This window comes from Bos taurus, chromosome 9 (genome assembly GCF_002263795.3).
Source record: "Bos taurus isolate L1 Dominette 01449 registration number 42190680 breed Hereford chromosome 9, ARS-UCD2.0, whole genome shotgun sequence".
Taxonomy (NCBI): Eukaryota; Metazoa; Chordata; class Mammalia; order Artiodactyla; family Bovidae; genus Bos; species Bos taurus.
Window position 1 is genome coordinate 73,076,280 of NC_037336.1, and position 24,266 is coordinate 73,100,545.

General features: G+C 37.9%; 1 protein-coding gene across 6 annotated transcripts in view; it reads right to left on the bottom strand.

The window, feature by feature from the left end:
- HBS1L (HBS1 like translational GTPase) overlaps positions 1-19,773 on the bottom strand; it is an 85,151-nt gene extending 65,378 nt beyond the window's left edge. For 5 of the 6 annotated variants that reach the window (XR_003036257.2, XR_808879.4, XM_059889823.1 and 2 more), the window contains exons 1-4: positions 19,615-19,766; positions 14,010-14,075; positions 3,820-3,948; positions 828-1,022 (exon numbers count right to left, since the gene is read on the bottom strand). Coding sequence is in view for 4 of the 6 variants with exons in the window: in XM_059889823.1 (XP_059745806.1) it covers positions 828-1,022; positions 3,820-3,948; positions 14,010-14,075; positions 19,615-19,657 (433 nt within the window). In the remaining 2 variants the exon portion in view is untranslated. 6 annotated transcript variants of the gene reach the window in all.
- Positions 19,774-24,266: the final 4,493 nt, after the last annotated feature.

Sequence of the window (24,266 nt, forward strand, 5' to 3'; positions counted from 1 at the left end):
GTAAACAAATAGTACCATGTAACTTCTACTGTGATCTGGGGTAACCTATTAATACAGTTGTCACATTATAGACTTATACTACAGGTCAGTTAAAACTGAATCCCGGTGCCCCCCCCCCAAATGAAAAAAAATTTTAATTTACATAAAACAACCCTTATTTCAGAGTAACAGGCTGCACATAATTTCACTGTGGCAAAAATCTAGACTCCAGGTTATAAGAAATATCAAACCAGTTAACAAATCACCATGCTTCTACTGACAGATATTATACCACTTAAGATAATTAGTTCCTTTCTCAAGTGGCCTAAGTTATAAATTTAACCTCAAATTCTAAACATTTAAAATTAAAGATCTGGCTATGAAATGAAAGAGTAGTAGAATTATAATACTTAGGATATTTAAGTAAAACTAAATTATATTCATAAAATACTATAGGCATAGGAGGGATTTTTTTGACATTGCCTGGCTATTAATTTCCATCTCCCAACCCTTTAGTTAAAAAAAAAAAAACACCAATAATCAAAAAGATCAAGACACTAACAAGAAGCAAAAAGTGTTTTGTCTTGCTTTTATCTAATTTTATTTCCCTTATATTCTGTCAGTTGCAAAAATAAGCAGGAAAATGATCAAAAAATAGGCTTTAACAGACTGAAGAGAACACAGCCAATCAGCTTAAAAATTCACAAACTGCAAAATCAATTGATAACAATCAAGAATTATTGTAACATGTAAAAATTTCTATCCATTTTTCTTAACAGTTCGATCAAAATCAAAGCCTCTTTTAAAGCATTAACTGTAAAACTAAAAGAGAACAAGTAAAAGCATACCTTTTGCTATCTTTCCTGTAGATATTGCTCCCTCACTCCTGACTTTCAAATTCTGCACTTTATCTTGCTCCAGAACCACTGACAAAGCCTTCTGCACATCAAACTTGTTCTTCAGAACTGCTTCAATCAATATGTCATCTGGCACAGCATCTCCAAGTACCTCTCTCATGTGATCAAGGCATGAATAAAGACGAGCTAGAACAGACAACAATAATTAAAAGCTATACTCAGTGGTGTCATGAAAGATTCCTGAATCTTCGAAACCGAAACAAAGGATTTGTAATTACAGTAGGATGTTCATTTCTTGTAATCTGCCTTGGCAAAAATTACAATGACTATATTTTTATCCACAGGATACCTAGCTTCCCTGATTAGAGGAACAATTTCAATAACCACTATAATAAATGTCTCCAAAGTAATACTGATTAATGCTTGAAAAAAGTGTCAATTGTGAATCTGTCTGCAATGCAGGAGACGCAGATTCGATCCCTGGGTCAGGAAGACCCCCCTGGAGGAGTGCATGGCAACTCACTCCAGTATTCTTGCCTGGAAAACCCCATAGACAGAGAAGCATGGCAGGCTACAGTCCATAGGTAGCAGAGTCAAACCTGACAGAAGCAACTGAGCATGTACCCACACACGCACAAAGTCTATTTCAGTCAATGAGGATGATGAGGTCCATACTGATGATCTTTTACATGTGTAGAAAGGGTTAATTTTGAAAATATTTCTAACTTACTAGTGAATGGACAAGATAATTTGGTACAAAAATGCCATAAAAATTAGGAAATCCAGTAGATTAATGAGGAAAATGAACATTCATTTTAAACACAAACATTTAAATCTGGGTGACTAAAATCTTTAAGGATGTTAATTTTCTGATGACTATTTTATAAAAAGTAATTACTAATAATATTCATTAATAATGGAAGTTCCATGAGAGCAAAGGCTTTATATCCCTAGATCTTAAAATAATATGTGAGACTACTGAATAAAAATGCATCAACATATTAACTTATATTTGTATAATAGGTGACAATTTTTAAAATACTTTACACACATACACATATCTTCTGTAATCCTCACAGTAACTCTATGACTTAAGATATATCAAACTACAAGTCATAAAGAGGACTGAAAATCATGGCACTACTTAGTTTAGGAGTAATCAAAATAAAACTCAAGTTTTCAGATTCCCTAATCCATGAAATCAGTCCACAGAATGCATTTTACATTACATTTTACATGCTTACATACTGAACAAGGAATCTACTGGCAATATCCTTTTTTCCCCCAAGTATATAATACTTTCTCCGCTGCTCTTTTTTAATTATTAAAAGTAAATTCTTCAAATATTTGGGTAATTCTGCTTTGCTTTAGTCCAAAATTAATTTTAGGCTAATAAGCTAAACTTGAAAAATTATGCCTATTTCATAAAAACATGAATTACTAAAACTGGAACAGAATACTTAGTATATAGCTAGCATCATGGTCTATTCTAATTAATTATAGCAACTGTTGTCCACACATACACAAAGGGTAGAGATATGAAGTCAGGCTATGTTGGTTCACATCCAAATGCCACTTACTAAGCAGTACAACTACCCCCAAGTGACTTGGTGTCTCATTTTCCTCCCGTATAAAATGAGGACAATAGCTGGCCTATCTCATAAGGCTGTCATGAAGATTAAATATGCTAATACATGAACAGCACTTAGAACAGGACCCAGAAAGCAATTAGTAGAGGCTAGTTACAATCACTACTATTGTTGCCATGCAATTTTTTTCATGCAATTATTAATACTTACATATGTCAGGTGGGAATGATTAACTTTCATTCTCAAACATAACTCTGAATTTCATACCTCCTTAATCATTCTGAGGCACAGCAGAGAAAGTATAAGACTTCTACTTTATTCCTACCTTCTCCCCCCCTACAATGACAACTGTACACACTCTTTGAAAATATAATCAAAACTATGGAAGAATTTATACAGCAGTTCGTCTATGAACTTTTATCCCACTTGTCAAATGTATCTGCAAAGTTGATATAGAAATTTTTTTAATTCTCTGTTGTTTCCCTTTCTGCTTTCTAATTTTGTCTGTCTGTGCTTTCTATTTTTCTCGGTTTGGGTTGCAGCTGACATATATTGTACCGATTTACGCAAAGATCAACTCTCAGATTTATATACTTCCCTCCTTCCTGTTTTCAAATTGTTATAAATTTTCAATTTAAAAATATTCATAGATCAAAGCCAGAGAAAGAGTACACTCCAGAGAAGGAGCAAACAAGCTGAGCCCGGCTCAGCACCAACAGAGAGCACTACTTTTATACCTGATGATTTTGGTTCTACAACCCTATTCATCAACCTATGACTGGAGCAGTATGTCTGAAACTGTCACATTTGAAATTTATTTATAAAAGATGAAAGCCAAAATATAAAATATCTTTGTTAAAATGTTTAAGAGAACTAAAAAGAAGCAAACTCAGAACCAAAGCCATTACCATTTACAAGTTCTATCTTGAAATTTAATTTATATGACTGTGACCAATCAGGACATTTGTATAGTGTTACTCTGAACTTATTATTATTTTTAATAAAAACCAGTCTTTTGGAACCTAACATTTTCCAAGGAAATGAGCTTCTGTAATCTAACCATAAGCTCTACATACAGCTTATAAAACAATAAATACTGATAAAAGAAAACGAATCGCGGAAGTTTCTCTCCTAAGAAGATTTCAATCACAAATTCCAGTTACTGAATAACAGCCACACAATCAATTTTTCAACCATATAGTTAACCATATAGTCTTCACAAAACATAATTAACAAAATGTAAATTTTCCTTGAAGATACAAGATATAATGGTAGTTCATACCAATTCTACCCATGATTAATATTATGAACAATAAAACTGATAAATAACATTGGTAAATCTCAGTAAATTATTAATCATTTTCAGATAAGAAACAGACTAATTCTTACTATACCTTGATCAATTCCACTTAGCTGATGATTCACAAGAGAACTGGAGAATTCTTTCAAATCTTCATAATCATATTCTTCTACAGGTTCAACAGCTGAAGGTTTGTCACGTCGTGAGTAAATAAACTGAGCAGCTAGAATATAAAACGATGGAAGAAGGCTGTGCTATAACCATTTCCCATTAGCTTTTTTTTTTAACAATACAAAGTAAAAATTAAAGATTCTGACCTCCTACCTAAAGTCATTTGCCCACAGTCATAATACTGGATGAAAAGAGAAAAACACTAAGACAAAATATATCATACCCCAAATTCTGCCCAAATGTCCTTCTAACCATTTGCTAATCTCTTCTAATTGTCTTCATTCTTCTCTCCTATCTCATAAACACAGAGCTTACTTTCTCCACAGTTCTCAAAAATTATCTTTCCTAATATCTCATGCTTGCCTACTACTCTAGCTTCCCTGAAATTTTCTTTTCTATGGTACAAACATTTTAAACTCATATCAAAGTTGCTCATTTGCATAATTAAGAATACTAAAAACAGACTAGTTCAATTTTCACTTTCCAGGAACTACTAATTTTGCTTGAACCCAAGAGCTGACCAAAATCATAGGCCTTAACTTTTAAACAATTTACACTTCAATCATACACTGACACGGTATTAGTGCCACATACCTAACTTTCAGACAGAAGTCTGTGCGACTCTACAGACTGGCAGTGTAATTACTCAACACATAACTGCACATCATATATTTCATTAAGAGGCAGAAAAACAAAATATCAAAGTGATAACATATGTTTGAATATCATATACAAAAATACAAGTGGCCAAAGGAGAAAAGCATCAAGTATGCCCAAAGTGTTCACTCTTTTACATCAACTGGATGCCCACTGAACTCAATTCTTCAAGTGTGTGTTCACAGTTGTGAAGGAATAAAATTAAAGTATTAAGTTTAAGACGGATAAAAACATCAATACAGTATTCTAAGGCAAGGTGTCATCAGAGATTTTATATTATTTAGCTTTCTGGAAAAGCACATAACATGCATTTCCATTGCTCAGCATTCCCACATTTGACTTCTGGGCATGCCCATAAATGTAAGGGAATCTAACTACATTCAAAAGTTATAGATAATGCATATATAGACAATAGAAAATACTACAGCTTAGTATAACACCTACACTCAGAAAACTATGGTGTAAGTGCTATTTATTCATAGTATAAATCAACAATGGCCTTACAGATTAGCAGAAAAGGCAAAAAAAGAAAAGGCAGTGACATATTTTAAAAAGCCATATAAGTAGTACAGATGACAAGTGTGACAGAAGCACAAAAGATTAACTGATCATTGAAGACTGGAGCACTTACAATAAAGAAGGCAAGAACAGAATAAGAGAAATACAGAGCAGCTGAGAGAATTTAATCTATTCTGCTGTAATGCATGTTTCCTTAACATATACTGCTGCTGCTGCTGAGTCGCTTCAGTCGTGTCCGATTCCGTGCGACCCCATAGACAGCAGCCCACCAGGCTCCTGCGTCCCTGGGATTCTCCAGGCAAGAACACTGGAGTGGGTTGCCATTTCCTTCTCCAATGCATGAAAGTGAAAGTGAAGTCGCCCAGCCATGTCCGACTCTTAGCGACCCATTGGACTGCAGCCCACCAGGCTCCTCAGGGGAATGATGAAGGTATAACATTCAAGATGCTTTGGTTCATGAGATTCTCCCCACCCGCAACACTTTGTAAGGCAAATACAAAGTTCAACCGCAGAGCATTATACTGTCATTGGAATTGTGCTGTAAAGTTAGATAGCCCCACACTTGTCCTCTTGGCTCAGTTTGGCCCTGTCCCTTTCTGTGCTTGCTTCCTGCTTGGCTCTCTAAGACCTGTCAGCATTTTGCCTTTGCAACATTATTCATTAGTTTCAACTCTTCCTACAAGTTTATCAAGCTTTCACCTTGCAAACATGTAACAAAAAGTAAACATTTATCAAAAATATTTTGTTAAATGTAAAAAAATACATTTTGTTAAATTTAAACATTTAACAAAAACATTTCCTTGAATGTAACTTTATTTGGAAATTAACATAACTTTCTAAATATGCAAGTATTTTTATTAGATGATTTTTGGTTTTATTAGTACTTTATAGGCTGAGTGATCTGTCATAACCCTGTTCTTTCCCACAGGCTTTGTTATCTTTTAGTATACAAATTTGAGGACCGCAGTTTTTCAAGAATGCACATATTATGCTGTATATATATATATCACCATTTCCCCCATCCTGCACAAGTAAAATACAATACTGCCATTATAAAGTCAGCATGGTTAAATGGTAGGAAAAATATCCTATTTCACAGATTTTCTAAGATGATCACTGTTTCACATAAAAATATCTCAGAATGAGGGATATGTCTTATAATCAAGTGGTATCTTGGTATTATGTAATACTTAGATTGACAGCTGATTTTTTAAGTGGTATGTAAAATAACAGTATGTCTTACAATCCATGGCACTTTAGATACAATAAAATGTGGTAGTATTAAAAAATGTAAACCAGGCCATTTTGTGCTCAATGATTTTTAAATTACTTTCCTGACTGTAAACTGTATTCAGTTTAGCCTAAAGGTAACAAATATACTTTCCTCAACTTCCTCTCATAGCTCTGAACTGTAAGGAAAAACCTAACACAAATCAAAAATTAAGTGAGAGAAGAAATCAGATACTTCCATCAACAATTTTCACTTAGAAAATATTGACAAAGAAAATGGAAGTTGTCAAAATCCAGGCTTCCACTCTACCTCCAAGGAGCTATTCTTCCTGGAAGGTTTTCCTACACTCTCCCAAACATAAATCCAACTCAGAAATCTATACTGTGGCCACTGTTTTAGAAGTAAATGATGGCTGGATTTGTTGAAGAGTGGGGAAAGAGAGTGGGCAGGAAAATTCCCCAGGGACAATAGCTACCAGGAAAAAACAAGCATTCCAGACCTCTGAAATTGAAATGAGAGTCAAAAGGCAAAAAAAAAAAAAAGTGAGATAAAAGCAAGAGAGAGAAAAGGATAAATATAAGATGCTCTTCTATTCTAAAAATTTAAATCACAAACTTTGACAGAAACGCTTTCTGAAAAATTGAACACCATAATGACTTGCAAATTTTTCAGGTATTCTGATAAACATAAAAATTGAAAGAATTCAAAACCTTTACAGTTTTTGAACTGTACAGTTTTGAACTGTAACTGAAAAAGTTACAGTTTTCCTGTAACTGCCTAACACTGTTTCCTAAATATAAAATAAAAATCATGTGAGGCACTCATTAAAGATACAGCTTTCTAGGCTTCTTCCCCTGGAGATTCTGGTTAAGTGGTGCTAGAACGGGGTAGGGAATCTGTAGTTTTATAATACAATTACTCAGCTGATTGGTATCATCAGAGAAGGTAGGAAACAGCCTACAAGTCTCCACTTTCATCCAAATGTAGTCCACTTTGCTTACCGTCATTAGTTAATTTCCTAAAACATGACCCCTTAACTCAAAAACCTTCAATAAACTGACATTACACAGCTAAAATTAAAAACTGCCTTCCACAATCTGGATATTTCCTTTCCAAGCCCACTTTGTGCTCCAACTGCATTCACCATGTGTCTTCCCAAACACACCTCACTTAAGAGACCACTGCTCAAACACTGCTTTTCCTTTCTCTAGGATGCCGCTTACTCCCAAATTCACCAGTTCCAATTCCATCTCCTTCCAAAACCTTTCCTGCCTTCTTCAGGCAGGACTATCTCTTTACCCACCATATTATCATTTGAAGGGAATTTTTAACAAGCTTCTTTACAAGTGAAAGTGAAGTCGCTCAATCGTGTCTGACTCTTTGCGACCCCGTGGACTGTAGCCACCAGGCTCCGCCATCCATGAGATTCTCCAGGCAAGAATACTGGAGTGGGTCTGCCATTTCCTTCTCCATCTTTACAAGTTAAATGATGCTCAATAAAGGTTCTGAGTTGGAATGGACTGAATAAGGATATCTACTGTTAAAGTAATCATGCAAGGAGGTCATGAGACTGAAGTGGCTCTAATGCCTTGGCTGCAAAGGGAAAACCAATCCAGAGTTAATTCCTGTAAAGGCCTCAGGATTAAGAACATCCAATCACAAAAAGCCAATTATTCTCTCACAAATAATGTGTTTTAAGCAGTAAGCCAATCAAATAATCTCCTTGCTTTGTTTCATGTCTTCTCTATAAAAACCCTGCCCCGACTTCTGTTGATGAAGTGCTCCTAACCACTTCCCATTTGGAGCTGATTCAAATTGATGTTTGCTCAAATAAACTCTGAAAAAAAAATGTCAGTATGCCTCAGTTTATCTTTTAACACTTCTAATTATATTAGTTGAAACAAGATTAATAATTGTAAAGTTCTATTTATAGGCTCTTTTTGCTATCCCTTTTTTGCTATCTTTTTGCAGCTCCCTAACGTAAGTTAAATATTCAGCATCAAAGCAATATTCAGTCAATCTTTCTAAAGAAAAAAAAAGTTATAACATTTAGAAATCATCTTACCATCAAGAAAATTGTATTTAGTAGAATTTTTTAAAATATATGATAAATTTTAGAGAAATTCCTATTAATTGATAAAGTCATTCAATTACCAGAATTCATTAAACCATGAATAAAATCATTTCTTCAATGAATGACATTAGCTGCTTCTTTAAGAACAGAAAGTATCCTTCTAAAAACTATTCCTTTTTAATTGAAAATTCCTGGGACGAATACACCACCAAAGAGGAATATTAATCGTCTGATCTGATATTACTGATTTAATTTAGTAAAATTTAGAAAATTTTAAAAACCTAAACCATGCGCTTTTGTTAAAAATACCAGTTTGTCACAGAAGAAAGTCAAAACTATTTAACTATCTCCTGCTCTAATAAAGCCGATTTCACTTCCTGGAGCATACAAAGGTAACTCTCAAATAGTCAGACTGTCCTGAATATGAACCATACACAATACACGTATCAAGAGCTGTGAGAGATAAGGGATAAACTATGACCTCAAGAAAGGTAGGTCACAAAAGCAAATCTCAGAAAAACACCTTCAGAATGCCTGATCCTTGTGTAGTGATGGCTCATTACTCAAGATTAAGAATGATTTAGTTAAACAATTCTAGATAAATGAATGCATTAATCTGCAATATGAAGATGTTTTTCAGTAGTCTCTCCCTCCATGAAGCTTTCCTGTGCAAGTCATAGTCAACCAACTTCCAAGTCCAGTAGTCTTTAGCTCCTGTAGAATCTATTTCCAAATCCACTGCTATCACCTCTATCCTAAACAAACAGTTTTCAAAGCAGTACCTGTGCCGCACTGAATATGAGATGGGGCCAAGAATTACTTTTCTAACAAATTCTCAAGTGGTGCAAATGGCACATGGACCACATTTTGAGAACACTGTCTTGAGATATTTCTTCTAGATTAGTATAATAGTCTCCTAACTAACTATTCTAAGTACACCCACTTAGGTACCACCTTTAATCCAGTCTCTACAGCATATATTAAAAAAAACAAAAACAAAAAACTCAAATCTAATCACCACACCCATATTATCATCAGTCTCATGAACATGCCATGATCTTTACTTCATTCATAGTACTAACTAGTGCTACCAGACACTACTTCATCACCTAGACAACTGATTATGATGAACTGTAGGCACCCCAAAAGGTTAACCCACAGAGTTGGTTTTTTTTTTTTAACACATTGCAAATGACAAGTGCTTGTGAGACTCCTCAGAAAAACTGAAATTTCTTTCATCCCTAATCTCAACAAAATATGGCATTTTTGAATCACTGAATAATAAGGCTGACTAATCAGAGCCCTTCCTCTCTTTCTTCAGTGTTACATCATTATCAGTCACAATTTTGTTAGGAGATAGAAATTGCACTGGTTATTTTGCCAGAGAGATTTTAATATAAAAAGTTACCTAGGTATTAGAGAACACACTAATTAAGCCACCTCTCCACTTCTAAGCCAGTCTTCTTTGCTTTGTGATGCTGAGGCTGAAGTCTCTGCAAAGCACATTTCTTCAGACAGCTGGTTCCCTTTTAGGATCAGCCAACAGGGAGATAATAAAAGGAGACTAGGCCAGAAGAGGAACACAAATGTTCCTTTCCTTTTTGCTTCTTCTCTAGTTACCATCACCCCAGCAACATTTCATCTTGCCAAAATCATTTGTTCCAGTAATCATAATATCAGTTTTTCCAAAATTCCCAGAACCAATTACAACCATGACCAGACTGCTGGATAGAATGCCCTCTTTAAAGGCTGAACCTCAGCTTCCCAGTGTCCCTACAGAGTATCTCTATACCAACCACACAACATTCCCCTTCTCAGGTCTGAGCCCCAGCTCCACAGTCCCTTCTCTTAACTTCAATGGCAAAGCAACAAGGCAGAATCTTCCTGTCACACCCCTAGGTCCTAGCTCCAAGGAGCCCCCACAGGGTTCTAAAAGGTTGGTTCCAACCCTGTCTGCTGATTCCCCTAGGAACTAGAAATGATAAATGCTTCCTGAAGTTACTACCTCCTTGATCTTTTGGTTTGCATTTTGTGTTCTCTAACACCTAGTTAACTTTTTATACTAAAATCTCTCTGGCAAAATAACCAGTGCAATTTCTATCTCCTAACAAAATCGTGACTGATAACGGTATAACATTGAAGAAAGAGAGGAAGGGCTCTGATTAGTCAGCCTAAAAGAGCAAAGTACCCATAAAGAGCTAGATGCATTACAGAGTAATAAGTAACAGGACAAGAGATGTAAGGCAGAGTAGGGGTGCTAAGACAACTTCCAAGGCCCCTATCCTATGCCTTTGTGAAAAAGAAGAAATTCTAAAAAGTCAGAAGGGATGTATTTAGTCTTCAGAAGCTATGAAGAGGCTTAAAGCAGGGAAAGGTTTATAAGACAGTTCAACAGACTATAAGGTATTAAAGACAAGGCAGACTGATAGAAATTTAAATTACTATATTAAACCTTCAATTTGTGGAAAATGAGTTCTATGAGTTTATTTATGCTGTTCCTAACTATATTTAATTGGACCCACTTTTATGACATAGTAAAATTCAGCAGAGCATTTTAACCAGTTGTTTATAGAGTAGGATAAAATTTGAAGATAAATGCACTGTTAGAAGGATTAGTAAGAAAAAGGTGTGGATCAAAGACACTGTCTCTGCCGCCAACACAGGAAATGCTTTCATTATATGATTGCAAAGAAGTTTTTCAGCAAGAGACAAAAGGTGCAGCTCTGATGTAGAATCCTACAGGAATTTGAACTCTAAATCATTCTGCGGCTCCATCAGAAGTTTAAACTATGTACTGGGTTTATTTACAGTAGATAAAATACTGTATGAAGGGAAGTCTATGCATAACTTGTGTTTTAATATTCAAGATTTTCCTGGACATAAAACTGCTTTCTGTCTTTAGAAGTTTAGATTTTCATTACTGACTAAATTATCATTTTAGTCAATTTAGATTAATTGCATACTGCAAAGAATACTGGAAAACCATAGTTTTGAGAGTTTTCTTCAAATTGTATAAAGCCTAATGAAGGAATCAAAACTTTAAATTCTATTCATAAGTAATGAAATTATTTTATGTGCTTTTAAAGTTAACAATATGCTATTTAGGTTGGTCATAACTTTTCTTCCAAGGAGTGTCTTTTAATTTCATGGCTGCATTCACCATCTGCAGTGATTTTGGAGCCCCAAAAAATAAAAGTCTGACACTATTTCCACTGTTTCCCCATCTATGTCCCATGAAGTGATGGGACCAAATGCCATGATCTTAGTTTTCTGAATGTTGAGCTTTAAGCCAACTTTTTCACTCTCCTCTTTCACTTTCATCAAGAGGCTTTTTAGTTCCTCTTCACTTTCTGCCATAAGGGTGGTGTTATCTGCACATCTGAGGTTATTGAGATTTCTCCTGGCAATCTTGATTCCAGCTTGTGCTTCTTCCAGCCCAGCGTTTCTCATGATGTACTCTGCATATAAGTTAAATAAGCAGGGTGACAATATACAGCCTTGACGGACTCCTTTTCCTATTTGGAACCAGTCTGTTGCTCCATGTCCAGTTCTAACTGTTGCTTGCTGACCTACATACAGATTTCTCAAGAGGCAGATCAGGTGGTCTGGTATTCCCATCTCTTTCAGAATTTTCCACAGTTTATTGTGATGCACACAGTCAAAGGCTTTGGCATAGTCAATAAAGCAGAAATAGATGTTTTTCTGGAACTCTCTTGCTTTTTCCATGATCCAGTGGATGATGGCAATTTGATCTCTGGTTCCTCTGCCTTTTCTAAAACCAGCCTGAACATCTGGAAGTTCACGGTTCATGTATTGCTGAAGCCTGGCTTGAGAATTTTGAGCATTACTTTACTAGCATGAAGATGAGTGCAGTTGTGAGGTAGTTTGAGCATTCTTTGGCATTCTTTTCTTTGGGATTGGAATGAAAACTGACCTTTTCCAGTCCTGTGGCCACTGCTGAGTTTTCCAAATTTGCTGGCATATTGAGTGCAGCACTTTCACAGCATCATCTTTCAGAATTGGAAATCGCTCAACTGGAATTCCATCACCTCCAATAGCTTTATTCGTAGTGATGCTTTCTAAGGCCCACTTGACTTCACATTCCAGGATGTCTGGCTCTAGGTGAGTGATCATACCATCGTGATTATCTTGGTCGTGAAGATCTTTTTTGCACAGTTCTTCTGTGTATTCTTGCCACCTCTTCTTAGTATCTTCTGCTTCTGTTAGGTCCACACTATTTCTGTCCTTTATTGAGCCCATCTTTGCATGAAATGTTCCCTTGGTATCTCTAATTTTCTTGAAGAGATCTCTAGTCTTTCCCATTCTGTTGTTTTCCTCTGTTTCTTTGCATTGATCGCTGAGGAAGGCTTTCTTATCTCTCCTTGCTATTCTTTGGAACTCTGCATTCAGATGCTTTTATCTTTCCTTTTCTCCTTTGCTTTTCGCTTCTCTTCTTTTCACAGCTATTTGTAAGGCTTCCCCAGACAGCCATTTTGCTTTTTTGCATTTCTTTTCCATGGGGATGGTCTTGATCCCTGTCTCCTGTACAATGTCATGAAATTCCGTCCATAGTTCATCAGGCACTCTATCAGATCTAGTCCCTTAAATCTATTTCTCACTTCCACTGAATAATCATAAAGAATTTGATTTAGGTCATACCTGAATGGTCTAATGGTCATCCCTACTTTCTTCAATTTAAGTCTGAATTTGGCAATAAGGAGTTCATGATCTGAGCCACAGTCAGCTCCTGGTCTTGTTTTTGCTGACTGTATAGAGCTTCTCCATGTTTGGCTGCAAAGAATATAATCAATTCTGATTTCGGGGTTGACCATCTGGTGATGTCCATGTGTAGAGTCTTCTCCTGTGTGTTTAGAAGAGGGTGTTTGCTATGACCAGTGCGTTCTCTTGGCAAAACTCTATTAGCCTTTGCCCTGCTTCATTCCATATTCCATGAAATTAAAAGATACTTACTCCTCAGAAGGAAAGTTATGACCAACTTAGATAGCATATTAAAAAGCAGAGACATTACTCTGCCAACAAAGGTCCATCTAGTCAAAGCTATGGTTTTTCCAGTGGTCATGTATGGATGTGAGAGTTGGACTGTGAAGAAAGCTGAGCACCAAAGAATTGATGCTTTTGAACTGTGGTGTTGGAAAAGACTCTTGAGAGTCTCTTGGACTGCAAGGAGATCCAACCAGTCCATTCTAAAGGAAATCACTCCTGGGTGTTCATTGGAAGGACTGATGCTAAAGCTGAAATTCTAATACTTTGGCCACCTCATGTGAAGAGTTGACTCACTGGAAAAAACCCTGATGCTGGGAGGGTTGAGGGCAGGAGGAGAAGGGGACGACAGAGGATGAGATGGCTGGATGGCATCACCGACTTGATAAACATGAGTTTGGGTGAACTCCGGGAGGTGGTGATGGACAGGGAGGCATGGCGTGCTGCGATTCATGGGGTCACAAAGAGTCCGACACGACTGAGCAACTGAACTAAACTTAACTGAATGTTAACAATTATCTTTCTAAATGGTACATATTATAGTCTTCTGGAACACACTAGTTCTAGAATGACAATAATACTTACTTAACATCTTTAAATAATAAAAATCAAATTTTTTTTTAAAACTCACCTGTTGATGGTGAAATACAATAATCATCCTCTACAGACTGGCCATAGAGGTCATCATCTTCAAAATCTAAAATAAAAATATAAGAGATAAAAGTATTTACAAGTTTGTTTTCTATTCTTAGTTATTAATGAGGAAGCATCTGAATTCTCTCCAAAATAAATTACTGTTCACCTAAATTAAAGGAACTTACAATGTCTACTTTTCTCAAAACAATTCCAAAAATTGTACCAAAAGTAGGTATTAAATGACTTTACATATTTAAAAGACATACATGTTTTTAGATTTTTAATTGACAAAAATCTGAAATAAGCCAACCATCCATTTTTCTCACCAAGTTCCTGCTCTAAGCAAAGCATTTATTTTTCATACAACTGACTAACGCAGGGTATACAATCAGACCACAAAGGCAGTTTCTCTTCATATAAGGCTAGGCAATGTACAAAACCCAGCTTATCCTAAACTCCTCTCTGCTCTAGCTGATTGGTCTTTTTTCCTACTGATTATAATATGGTCTTTGCCTAGGTTTTCCTAAGGCTGTTTCCTTCTCCCACTTAAGGTTCCAGTTCAAACATCAGCTATTTGTAGAAGTCTTCCCTGACCACTCTGGGTAAAGCAGCAAGCCTCTCCCCTACTGTTTTTATTCCCTAGCACTCTCCTCTAATTGAATGTCTTCAAAGAACCATACCTGGTTCACTCCATGAGACTATAAGTTCCTTCAGGGCAAGACTCTCTAGACAACTACATGACACAGGTCTGACATAAATTAATATCTGACATAAATTAATACTTGCTTTATTATAAATTAATGAATCAAACAATATATTAACTAAAAGTCCATAAGGAACATAAATATGTTTACCTAAGTGTATTTAGTCACTTGACAAATACTAACACTGTGAAGGGGCTATTAGAGACATTTGGGGTGCAAGACTGAGTGACAAGTACATTCTCAGATCTCTACAAACCTAAAATGAAAGAGGAAGACAGACAAGAAACCAGGTGATTACAAAACTGTATAACAAAGTGTTTGACACATGATAAAGAATGACTCTGAAACACACATAAGAACAACAAAAACAGAAGTGGGAGCAGGGTGGCTAGGGAAAGATCCCCAGGAATATCATGCTGTGAACCAATTCTGAAGGAAAGTTAGCTAATTTCTGAGGGTACTCATGTAGCAGCAGCAAGAACTACATGGTCAAAGGCCGAGACCAAATACTTATGACAAATAAAAATTACATAAATGTTATTATTCAATAAAAACATATAACATCCAATAACATTAATAATTTATTAAATTATTAAACAATAATCAGCATCCTGAATTAATAAAAATTATTACCAAATAAATGAGAAGCCAGTCACAAAAAACTTGGATATTAAAGAAAACAATTTCTTTTTATATTGGGTCAGTTTTTTTAACACTGAAATGGACCCTGAAATTGTTACAATTATCAAAAGATAAAGAGAATCCTTTCCTATGATCTCTGTAAAGTGGTTCTTTTCCTCAACAATATTCTGGAGTATTTACTGCATAAAAAGCACTGTGCCAGCTACTGGAGTAAATTATAAAATATAGGCTTTGCCTTCCCGGGATTTTTATTAATTAATGGGTGAGACCAGAGATCTCTTCAAGAAAATTAGAGATACCAAGGGAACATTTCATGCAAAGGTCGGCACAATTAAGGACAGAAATGGTATGGACCTAACAGAAGCAGAAGATATTAAGAAGAGGTAGCAAGAATACACAGAACCACACAAAAAAGATCTTCATGACCCAGATAATCACAATGGTGTGATCACTCACCTAGAGCCAGACATCCTGGAATGAAGTCAAGTGGGCCTTAGAAAGCATCACTAGGAACAAAGAGGAGGTGATGGAATTCCAGTTGAGCTATTTCAAATCCTCAGATGATGGTGTTAAAGTGCTGCACTCAGTATGCCAACAAATTTGGAAAACTCAGCAGTGGCCATAGAACTGGAAAAGGTCAGTTTTCATTGCAATCCCAAAGAAGGGCAATGCCAAAGAATGCTCAAACTACCGCACAATTGCACTCATCTCACACGCTAGCAAAGTAATGCTCAAGATTCTCCAAGTCAGGCTTCAAGAGTAGGTGAACAGTGAACTTCCAGATGTTCATGCTGGATTGAGAAAAGGCAGAGGAACCAGAGATCAAATTGCCAACATCCGCTGGATCATAGAAAAAGCAAGGGAATTCCAGAAAAACATCTATTTCTGCTTTCACTATTCCAAAACATTTGATGGTGTATATCACAACAAACTGTGGAAAATTCTCAAAGCGATGAGAATACCAGACCAACTGACCTGCCTCCTGAAAAATCTGTATGCAAGTCAAGAAGCAACAGTTAGAACTGGACATGGAACAACAGACTGGTTTCAAACTGGGAAGGGAGTACGTCAAGGCTGTATATCATCACCCTGCTTATTTAACTTATATGCAGAGTACATCATGCGAAATGCTGGCCTGGATATAGCACAAAAAACTGGAATCAAGATTGCCGGGAGAAACATCAATAACCTCAGATATGCAGATGACACCACCCTTATGGCAGAAAGTGAGGAGGAACTAAAGAGCCTCTTGATGAAAGTCAAAGAGGAGAGTGAAACAGCTGGCTTAAAACTCAACATTCAAAAAACTAAGATCAGGGCATCCAGTCCCATCACTTCGTGGCAAACAGATGGGAAAACAATGGAAACAATGAAAGACTATTTTCTTCGGCTCCAAAATCACTGCAGATGGTGACTGCAGCCATGAAATTAAAAGACTTGCTTGCTCCTTGTATGAAAAGCTATGACCAACCTAGACAGCATATTAAAAAGTAGAGACATTACTTTGCCAACAAAAGTCCATCTAGTCAAAGCTATGGTTTTTCCAGTAGCCATGTATGGATGTGAGAGATGGACTGTGAAGAAAGCTGAGCACAGAAGAATTGATGCTTTTGAACTGTGGTGTTGGAGAAGACTCTTGAGAGTCCCTTGGACTGCAAAGAGATCAAACCAGTCCATCCTAAAGGAAATAAGTCCTGAAACTCCAACACTTTACCTGATTTAAAGAACTAATTCACTGTAAAAGACCCTGATGCTGGGAAAGACTGAAGGCAGGAGGAGAAGGAAATGACATAGGATGAGATGGTTAGATGGCATCACCAACTCAATGGACATGAGTGTGAGCAAGCTCCAGGGGTTGGCAATGGATAGGGAAGCCTGGCGTGCTGCAGTCCATGAGGTCGCAAAGAGCTGGACACGACTGAATGACTGAACTGCCTGACTGAGGCAGTCATGTAAAGTACTACCCATATAACAGAGAAGAACAAAATCAAAGTTAAGTAGAGAAACCTATAAGTTTGGGAGCACAAAATCTCTGTAATGAAGTTACAGTACTTTTGAGAATTCTTAAATTATTATCTGAGAGAAGAGAAAGCTTAACACAGAAGATGAGAAATAAACCAGACACTTAAAGTAAGTAGAACTTTTATAAACAAAAAAGGGGATGAACCTCTGATGCTATAGGAACAGCTTGGTTATGATGTCAACAACTGTTCCAAATAATCTGACAACCAACCACCTGATCTGGGATCTCTAAGGTGAGAAGATACTTGGCACTCACTCCCTCCAGTCAAGCACCTCCTTCAGGATGCCTTCCTTCACACATAAGTTCTGCTGAACTCTTCCCATTCATTCTCAACAGTGTAATCACTTAAGTAGCTCCCACAGCACTTTATAAGCACACTGTGTAGCATTTCATAATCATCTGCTACTCGTGTATTTTCCACTTTAGACTCTCTCAAACGTCTTACTGTTGGTCCCAAAAACTCTTTAACAGTTTTCTAAGCACTCAGTTAATGTTGATTGAGGACACAATATCTATTAAAGAAATGAACAACTGTGATGACCTAGAGGGGTGGAATGGGAGGAAGGGAGAGAGGCTCAAGAGGGAGGGAATATATCTAATGACTGATTGGCATTGTTGTACAATAGAAACTCACACAACAGTTCAGTTCAGTCGCTCTGTCGTGTCCGACTCTTTGCGACCCCATGAACCGCAGCATCCCAGGACTCCATCATCAACTCCTGGAGTCCACCCAAACCCATGTCCATTGAGTCGGTGATGCCATCCAACCATCTCATCCTCTGTCCTCCCCTTCTCCTCCTACCCTCAATCTTTCCCAGCATCAGGGTCTTTTCAAATAAATCAGCTCTTCACATCAGGTGGCCAAAGTATTGGAGTTTCAGCTTCATCATCAGTCCTTCCAATGAACACCCAGGACTGATCTCTTATATATAATGACTGATTGGCATTGTTGTATGATAGAAACCAACACAACACTGTAAAGCAATTTTCCACCAATTAAAAAAAATTGTAAAAAGAAATGAATAAGTAGTAATGAGGCCTATTCCTATCTTTTACAATGTATTTGCAAAAATATCTCCCAGGCTAAAGTCATTTCTCAGGTAACAGTGCTCCACAGGCAACACTTAACATCCACTGCAATATTTAAAAAGACTTCTTAAGTGATCCCCAGGAACCTCACATGTGCCAGGTTGACTGGATCACCATCTGGAAATGTAGCACAGGGTATTAGCCTCCCTCCACTATGATTAGCATAGTGATGTTCTAAAATAATTTGCTTGGAATGCTAATAACGATTGCCAATATACTAAGCATGCTTCACACTCTGTACTCAGCAAAGTGATTGCTCTTTATTCGTTTGCATTCCTTCATATTTATAATTTTAGCTTTTATGATGCTAGGTGATGCTGGTAACTACTGCCTAGAAATATTTGTCCCAAACTAATTATCTTTTTAAACTCCTGGACAACTTTCACATTTTTCCCCTTTACTTCACTTTTAAAATCAGCAAGTCCTTTCCAAAACCTCCTTTCTTCTAATGCTACTTTTTCCCCTCTAAAGTATATTTATATTGAGCATGACCAACCAAGAATTAAATACATGCGTCAAAATCTGATCAACTTACTCTCTGGGCCTTTTTAATACGTATTTTCTTCTACCATCTCCTAAGTTTTCAATTTAATTTGAAAAGCATAAAAAATAAGTTAGCTAACTCAAGCTAGATTCTGCACTAAGTGTATATGAACACATACACAAGATTTACCAAGTAAATCTGACAGTTACAGCAGAACAGCTGAATATAAGCATTAAGTCAATCCGGGTTCTACAAATAACAGTCTCATGGGCACTTCTGAAAGAAGGGTCGAGAGGAGCTACATAAAGCCATGTAACCGACCTGGGAGAAAACAATGGGGGTGGTGATAATGCTTACGTGTGTTAGTATCACCGAATCCCAGCCTCTTCAAATGTCCTTCCCAAATGAGGCCCAGCAGCACCTCCCCTGCCCCAAATAAAATTAATCCCAGAGGACAAAAACCACGACTTAAAAGAACGCCATGTAACAACGCCATTCGCTAGCACTCAGACGTCCTGTAACGTTCTCCAAATAAGCCTCCTCTGAACTCCAGCCTGGCACCACTGACGAGAAGCTAACATATGGAAGGTGGTGCCAACCGTCTGCGAGCCCGGCCTGAAAGGTGAAGATAACGTCCTGGCATGATCCTACCACTTACCTTCATCGTAGTTATAACCTCGGACATTCCGATGCCGGGCCATGACAGCGGAGAGGGCGTTTGCCACAGCCCCTTACAATCTACCGGCTCAGATACTGGTAACACGCCAACTGCGGCCCCAAATACACCTATACGCCATCTTGGCTTCCCGCAGGCCACAGCCCCTGCGCATGCGCGGCGTCTTATCTGAGTACGGCAACCTCTCAGGGTCAGCCGCCTCCCCGGGGACGCGTGCGTACTACTGGAACTCAAGGGAGGGGTAGGTTTCGGCGTGGCCCCGCCCACAGATAGCTTGATTGACGGGACTTTCGAAAGAGAAGAAGTCCACCACGGATAGTTCGTTGTTTTGAACCGTGTATTTCGTCCGGGATTCTTTCACCTACACCAGCGTTCCCAATTATTTTCCAAATTTGGCTTCTGATAATCTAGTAAAAGATGACTGTGTGCTCAATAAGAGCAGAAACCTTGTCTTATCCAACTTTCATCTTTGGGGCCTATTTAGGCTCTGATAGGAGTTAACAAACTTTAGGTTTGGTATAGGAATTAGTTAAAACTTTAAAGACGAAAAAGACTCTAATTAAACGGCTGTATTTTCATTGATAAGCTAGCTATGATAGGTCACCATGCATTTGTATATGTAATTCGTGTTTTCATGTATATGCCCCAGTCTGCATTAATACTTCTTATGAACAGCTATCTGTCTTTAGCTTTGGATGGAAAGGATTATCATCAGCGTCATAAAGGATTTATTGACCGTTCATTGAGCACAGTTACATGCTGAGTATTCAGTATAGCTTTAAGACACGGCACTGGCCTTAAATGGTGATGAATGTTACTAATGAACAAATCTATAACCTATTATTAAATGTCATTTCTTAGATTACAAAATGAACAATGCTATGTGAAAAACCAACCTCTTTATTATACTGAAGAACTACACTTAGTTTTTGAACTGGTGATACTTTACATTAAATTATAGAAATAAAAAGCTTATTTTCAGCTTTTTATTATCCATAACTGAAAGAGAAAAGAATGATACAAATTCAATTCATATTTGAAAGTGGCTTGAACGGTAATTTTTACATGTGTTTGACAGTGTCTATCAAATCTTTCAGTTCAGTTCAGTCGCTTAGTCGTGTCCGACTCTTTGCGACCTCATGAATCTCAGCATGCCAGGCCACCCTGTCCATCACCAACTCCCAGAGTTCACCCAAACTCATGTCCATTGAGTTGGTGATGCCATCCAGCCATCTCATTCTCTGTGGTCCCCTTCTCCTGCCCCTAATCCCTCCCAGCATCACGGTCCTTTCCAATGAGTCAACTCTTCACACGAGGTGGCCGAAGTATTGGAGTTTCAGCTTTAGCATCAGTCCTTCCAAAGAACACCCAGGCCTGATCTCCTTTAGAATAGACTGGTTGGATCTCCTTGCAGTCCAAGGGACTCAAGAATCTTTTCCAACACAACAGTTCAAAAGCATCAATTCTTTGGCACTCAGCTTTCTTCACAGTCCAACTCTCATATCCATACATGAGCACTGGAAAAACCATTGCCTTGACTAGACGGACCTTTGTTGGCAGAGTAATGTCTCTGCTTTTGAATATGCTATCTAGGTTGGTCATAACTTTCCTTCCAAGGAGTAAGCGTCTTTTAATTTCATGGCTGCAATCACCATCTGCAGTGATTTGGGAGCCCAAAAAAATAAAGTCTGACACTGTTTCCACTGTTTCCCCATCTAATTCCCGGAAGTGATGGGACCAGAGGCCATGATCTTCGTTTTCTGAATGTTGAGCTTTAAGCCAACTTTTTCACTCTTCTCTTTCACTTTCATCAAGAGGCTCTTTAGTTCTTCTTCACTTTCTGCCATAAGGGTGGTGTCATCTGCATATCTGAAGCTATTGATATTTCTCCCAGCAATCTTGATTCCAGCTTGTGCTTCCTCAGGCCCAGTGTTTCTCATGATGTACTCTGCATATAAGTTACATAAGCAGGGTGACAATATACAGCCTTGACGTACTCCTTTCCCAATTTGGAACCAGTCTGTTGTTCCATTTCCAATTCTAACTGTTGCTTCCTGACCTGCATACAGATTTCTCAAGAGGCAGATCAGGTGGTCTGGTATTCCCATCTCTTTCAGAATTTTCCACAGTTTATTGTGATCCACACAGTCAAAGGCTTTGACATAGTTAATAAAGCAGAAATAGATGTTTTTCTGGAACTCTCTTGTTTTTCGATGATCCAGCAGATGTTGGCAATTTGATTTCTGGTTCCTCTGCCTTTTCTAAAACCAGCTTGAACATTTAGAACTTGACGGTTCACGCATTGCTGAAGCCTAACTTGGAGAATTTTGAGCCTTACTTTACTAGCGTGTGAGATGAGTGCAATTGTGTGGTAGTTTGAGCATTCTTTGGCATTCTTTTCTTTGGGATTGAAATGAAAACTGACCTTTTCCAGTCCTGTGGCCACTGCTGAGTTTTCCAAATTTGCTGGCATATTGAGTGCAGCACTTTCACAGCATCATCTTCCAGGATTTGAAATCGCTCAACTGGAATTCCATCACCTCCACTAGCTTTGTTCATAGTGATGCTTTCTAAAGGCCCACTTGACTTCACATTCCAGGATGTCTGGCTCTAGGTGAGTGATCACACAATCGTGATTATCTAGGTCGTGAAGATCTTTTTTGTACAGTTCTTCTGTGTATTCTTGCCACCTCTACTTAATATCTTCTGCTTCTGTTAGGTCCATACCATTTCTGTCCTTTATCGAGCCCATCTTTGCATGAAATGTTCCCTTGGTATCTCTAATTTTCTTGAAGAGATCTCTAGTCTTTCCCATTCTGTTGTTTTCCTCTATTTCTTTGCATTGCTCACTGAGGAAGGCTTTCTTATCTCTCCTTGCTATTCTTTGGAACTCTGCATTCAGATGCTTTTATCTTTCCTTTTCTCCTTTGCTTTTCGCGTCTCTTCTTTTCACAGCTATTTGTAAGGCCTCCCCAGACAGCCATTTTGCTTTTTTGCATTTCTTTTCCATGGGGATGTTCTTGATCCCTGTATCCTGCACAATGTCATGAACTTCCATCCATAGTTCATCAGGCACTCTATCAGATCTAGGCCCTTAAATCTATTTCTCACTTCCACTGTATAATCATAAGGGATTTGATTTAGGTCATATCTGAATGGTCTAGTGGTTTTTCCTTACTTTCTTCAATTTAAGTCTGAATTTGGCAATAAGGAGTTCATGATCTGAGCCACAGTCAGCTCCTGGTCTTGTTTTTGCTGACTGTATAGAGCTTCTCCATGTTTGGCTGCAAAGAATATAATCAATCTGATTTCGCTATTGACCATCTGATGATGTCCATGTGTAGAGTCTTCTCTTGTGTTGTTGGAAGAGGGTGTTTGCTATGACCAGTGCGTTCTCTTGACAAAACTCTATTAGCCTTTGCCCTGCTTCATTCTGTACTCCAAGGCCAAATTTCCCTGTTACCCCAGGTGTTTCTTGACTTCCTACTTTTGCATTCCAGTCCCCTATAATGAAAAGGACAGCTTTTTTGGGTATTAGTTCTAAAAGGTCTGGTAGGTCTTCAGAGAACCGTTCAAGTTCAGCTTCTTCAGCATTACTGGTTTGGGCATAGACTTGGATTACTGTGATATTGAATGGTTTGCCCTGGAAATGAACAGAGATCATTCTGTCATTTTTGAGATTGCATCCAAGTACTGCATTTCAGACTCTTTTGTTGACCATGATGGCTACTCCATTTCTTCTAAGAGATTCCTGCCCACAGTAGTAGATATAATGGTCATCTGAGTTAAATTCACCCATTCCAGTCCATTTTAGTTCGCTGATTCCTAGAATGTCGACATTCACTCTTGCCATCTCCTGTTTGACCACTTCCAATTTGCCTTGATCCATGGACCTAACATTCCAGGTTCCTATGCAATATTGCTCTTCACAGCATCGGACCTTGCTTCTATCACCAGTCACACCCACAATTGGGTATTGTTTTTGCTTTGGTTCCATCCCTTCTTTCTTTCTGGAGTTATTTGTCCACTGATCTTCAGTAGCATATTGGGCACCTACCGACCAGGGGAGTTCCTCTTTCAGTATCCTATCATTTTGCCTTTTCATACTGTTCATGGGGTTCTCAAGGCAACAATACTGAAGTGGTTTGCCTTTCCCTTCTCCAGTGGACCACATTCCGTCAGACCTCTCCACCATGACCTGCCCATCTTGGGTGTCCCCACATGGCATGGTTTAGTTTCATTGAGTTAGACAAGGTTGTGATCCGTGTGATTAGATTGACAAGTTTTCTGTGATTATGGTTTGTTTGTCTGCCCTCTGATGCCTCTCGCAACACCTGCCGTCTTACTTGGGTTTCTCTTACCTTGGACCTGGGGTATCTCTTCACGGCTGCTCAAGCAAAGCACAGCTGCTGCTCCTTACCTTGGACGAGGGGTATCTCCTCACAGCCACCCCTCCTGACCTTGAACGTGGAGTAGCTCCTCTCCGATGTTTCAGTAAGTTTATAAAACCCATTTCAGCATCAACTCCTGGTATAGGAAGGACTCTTTTTTCATAAGCAAATTTTATGATGTGCTTTTAAGTGGAAAGGAAAAAGTCTGAGAGCTTTTCTTGGTGTTTCTCAAGTTACTTCAAC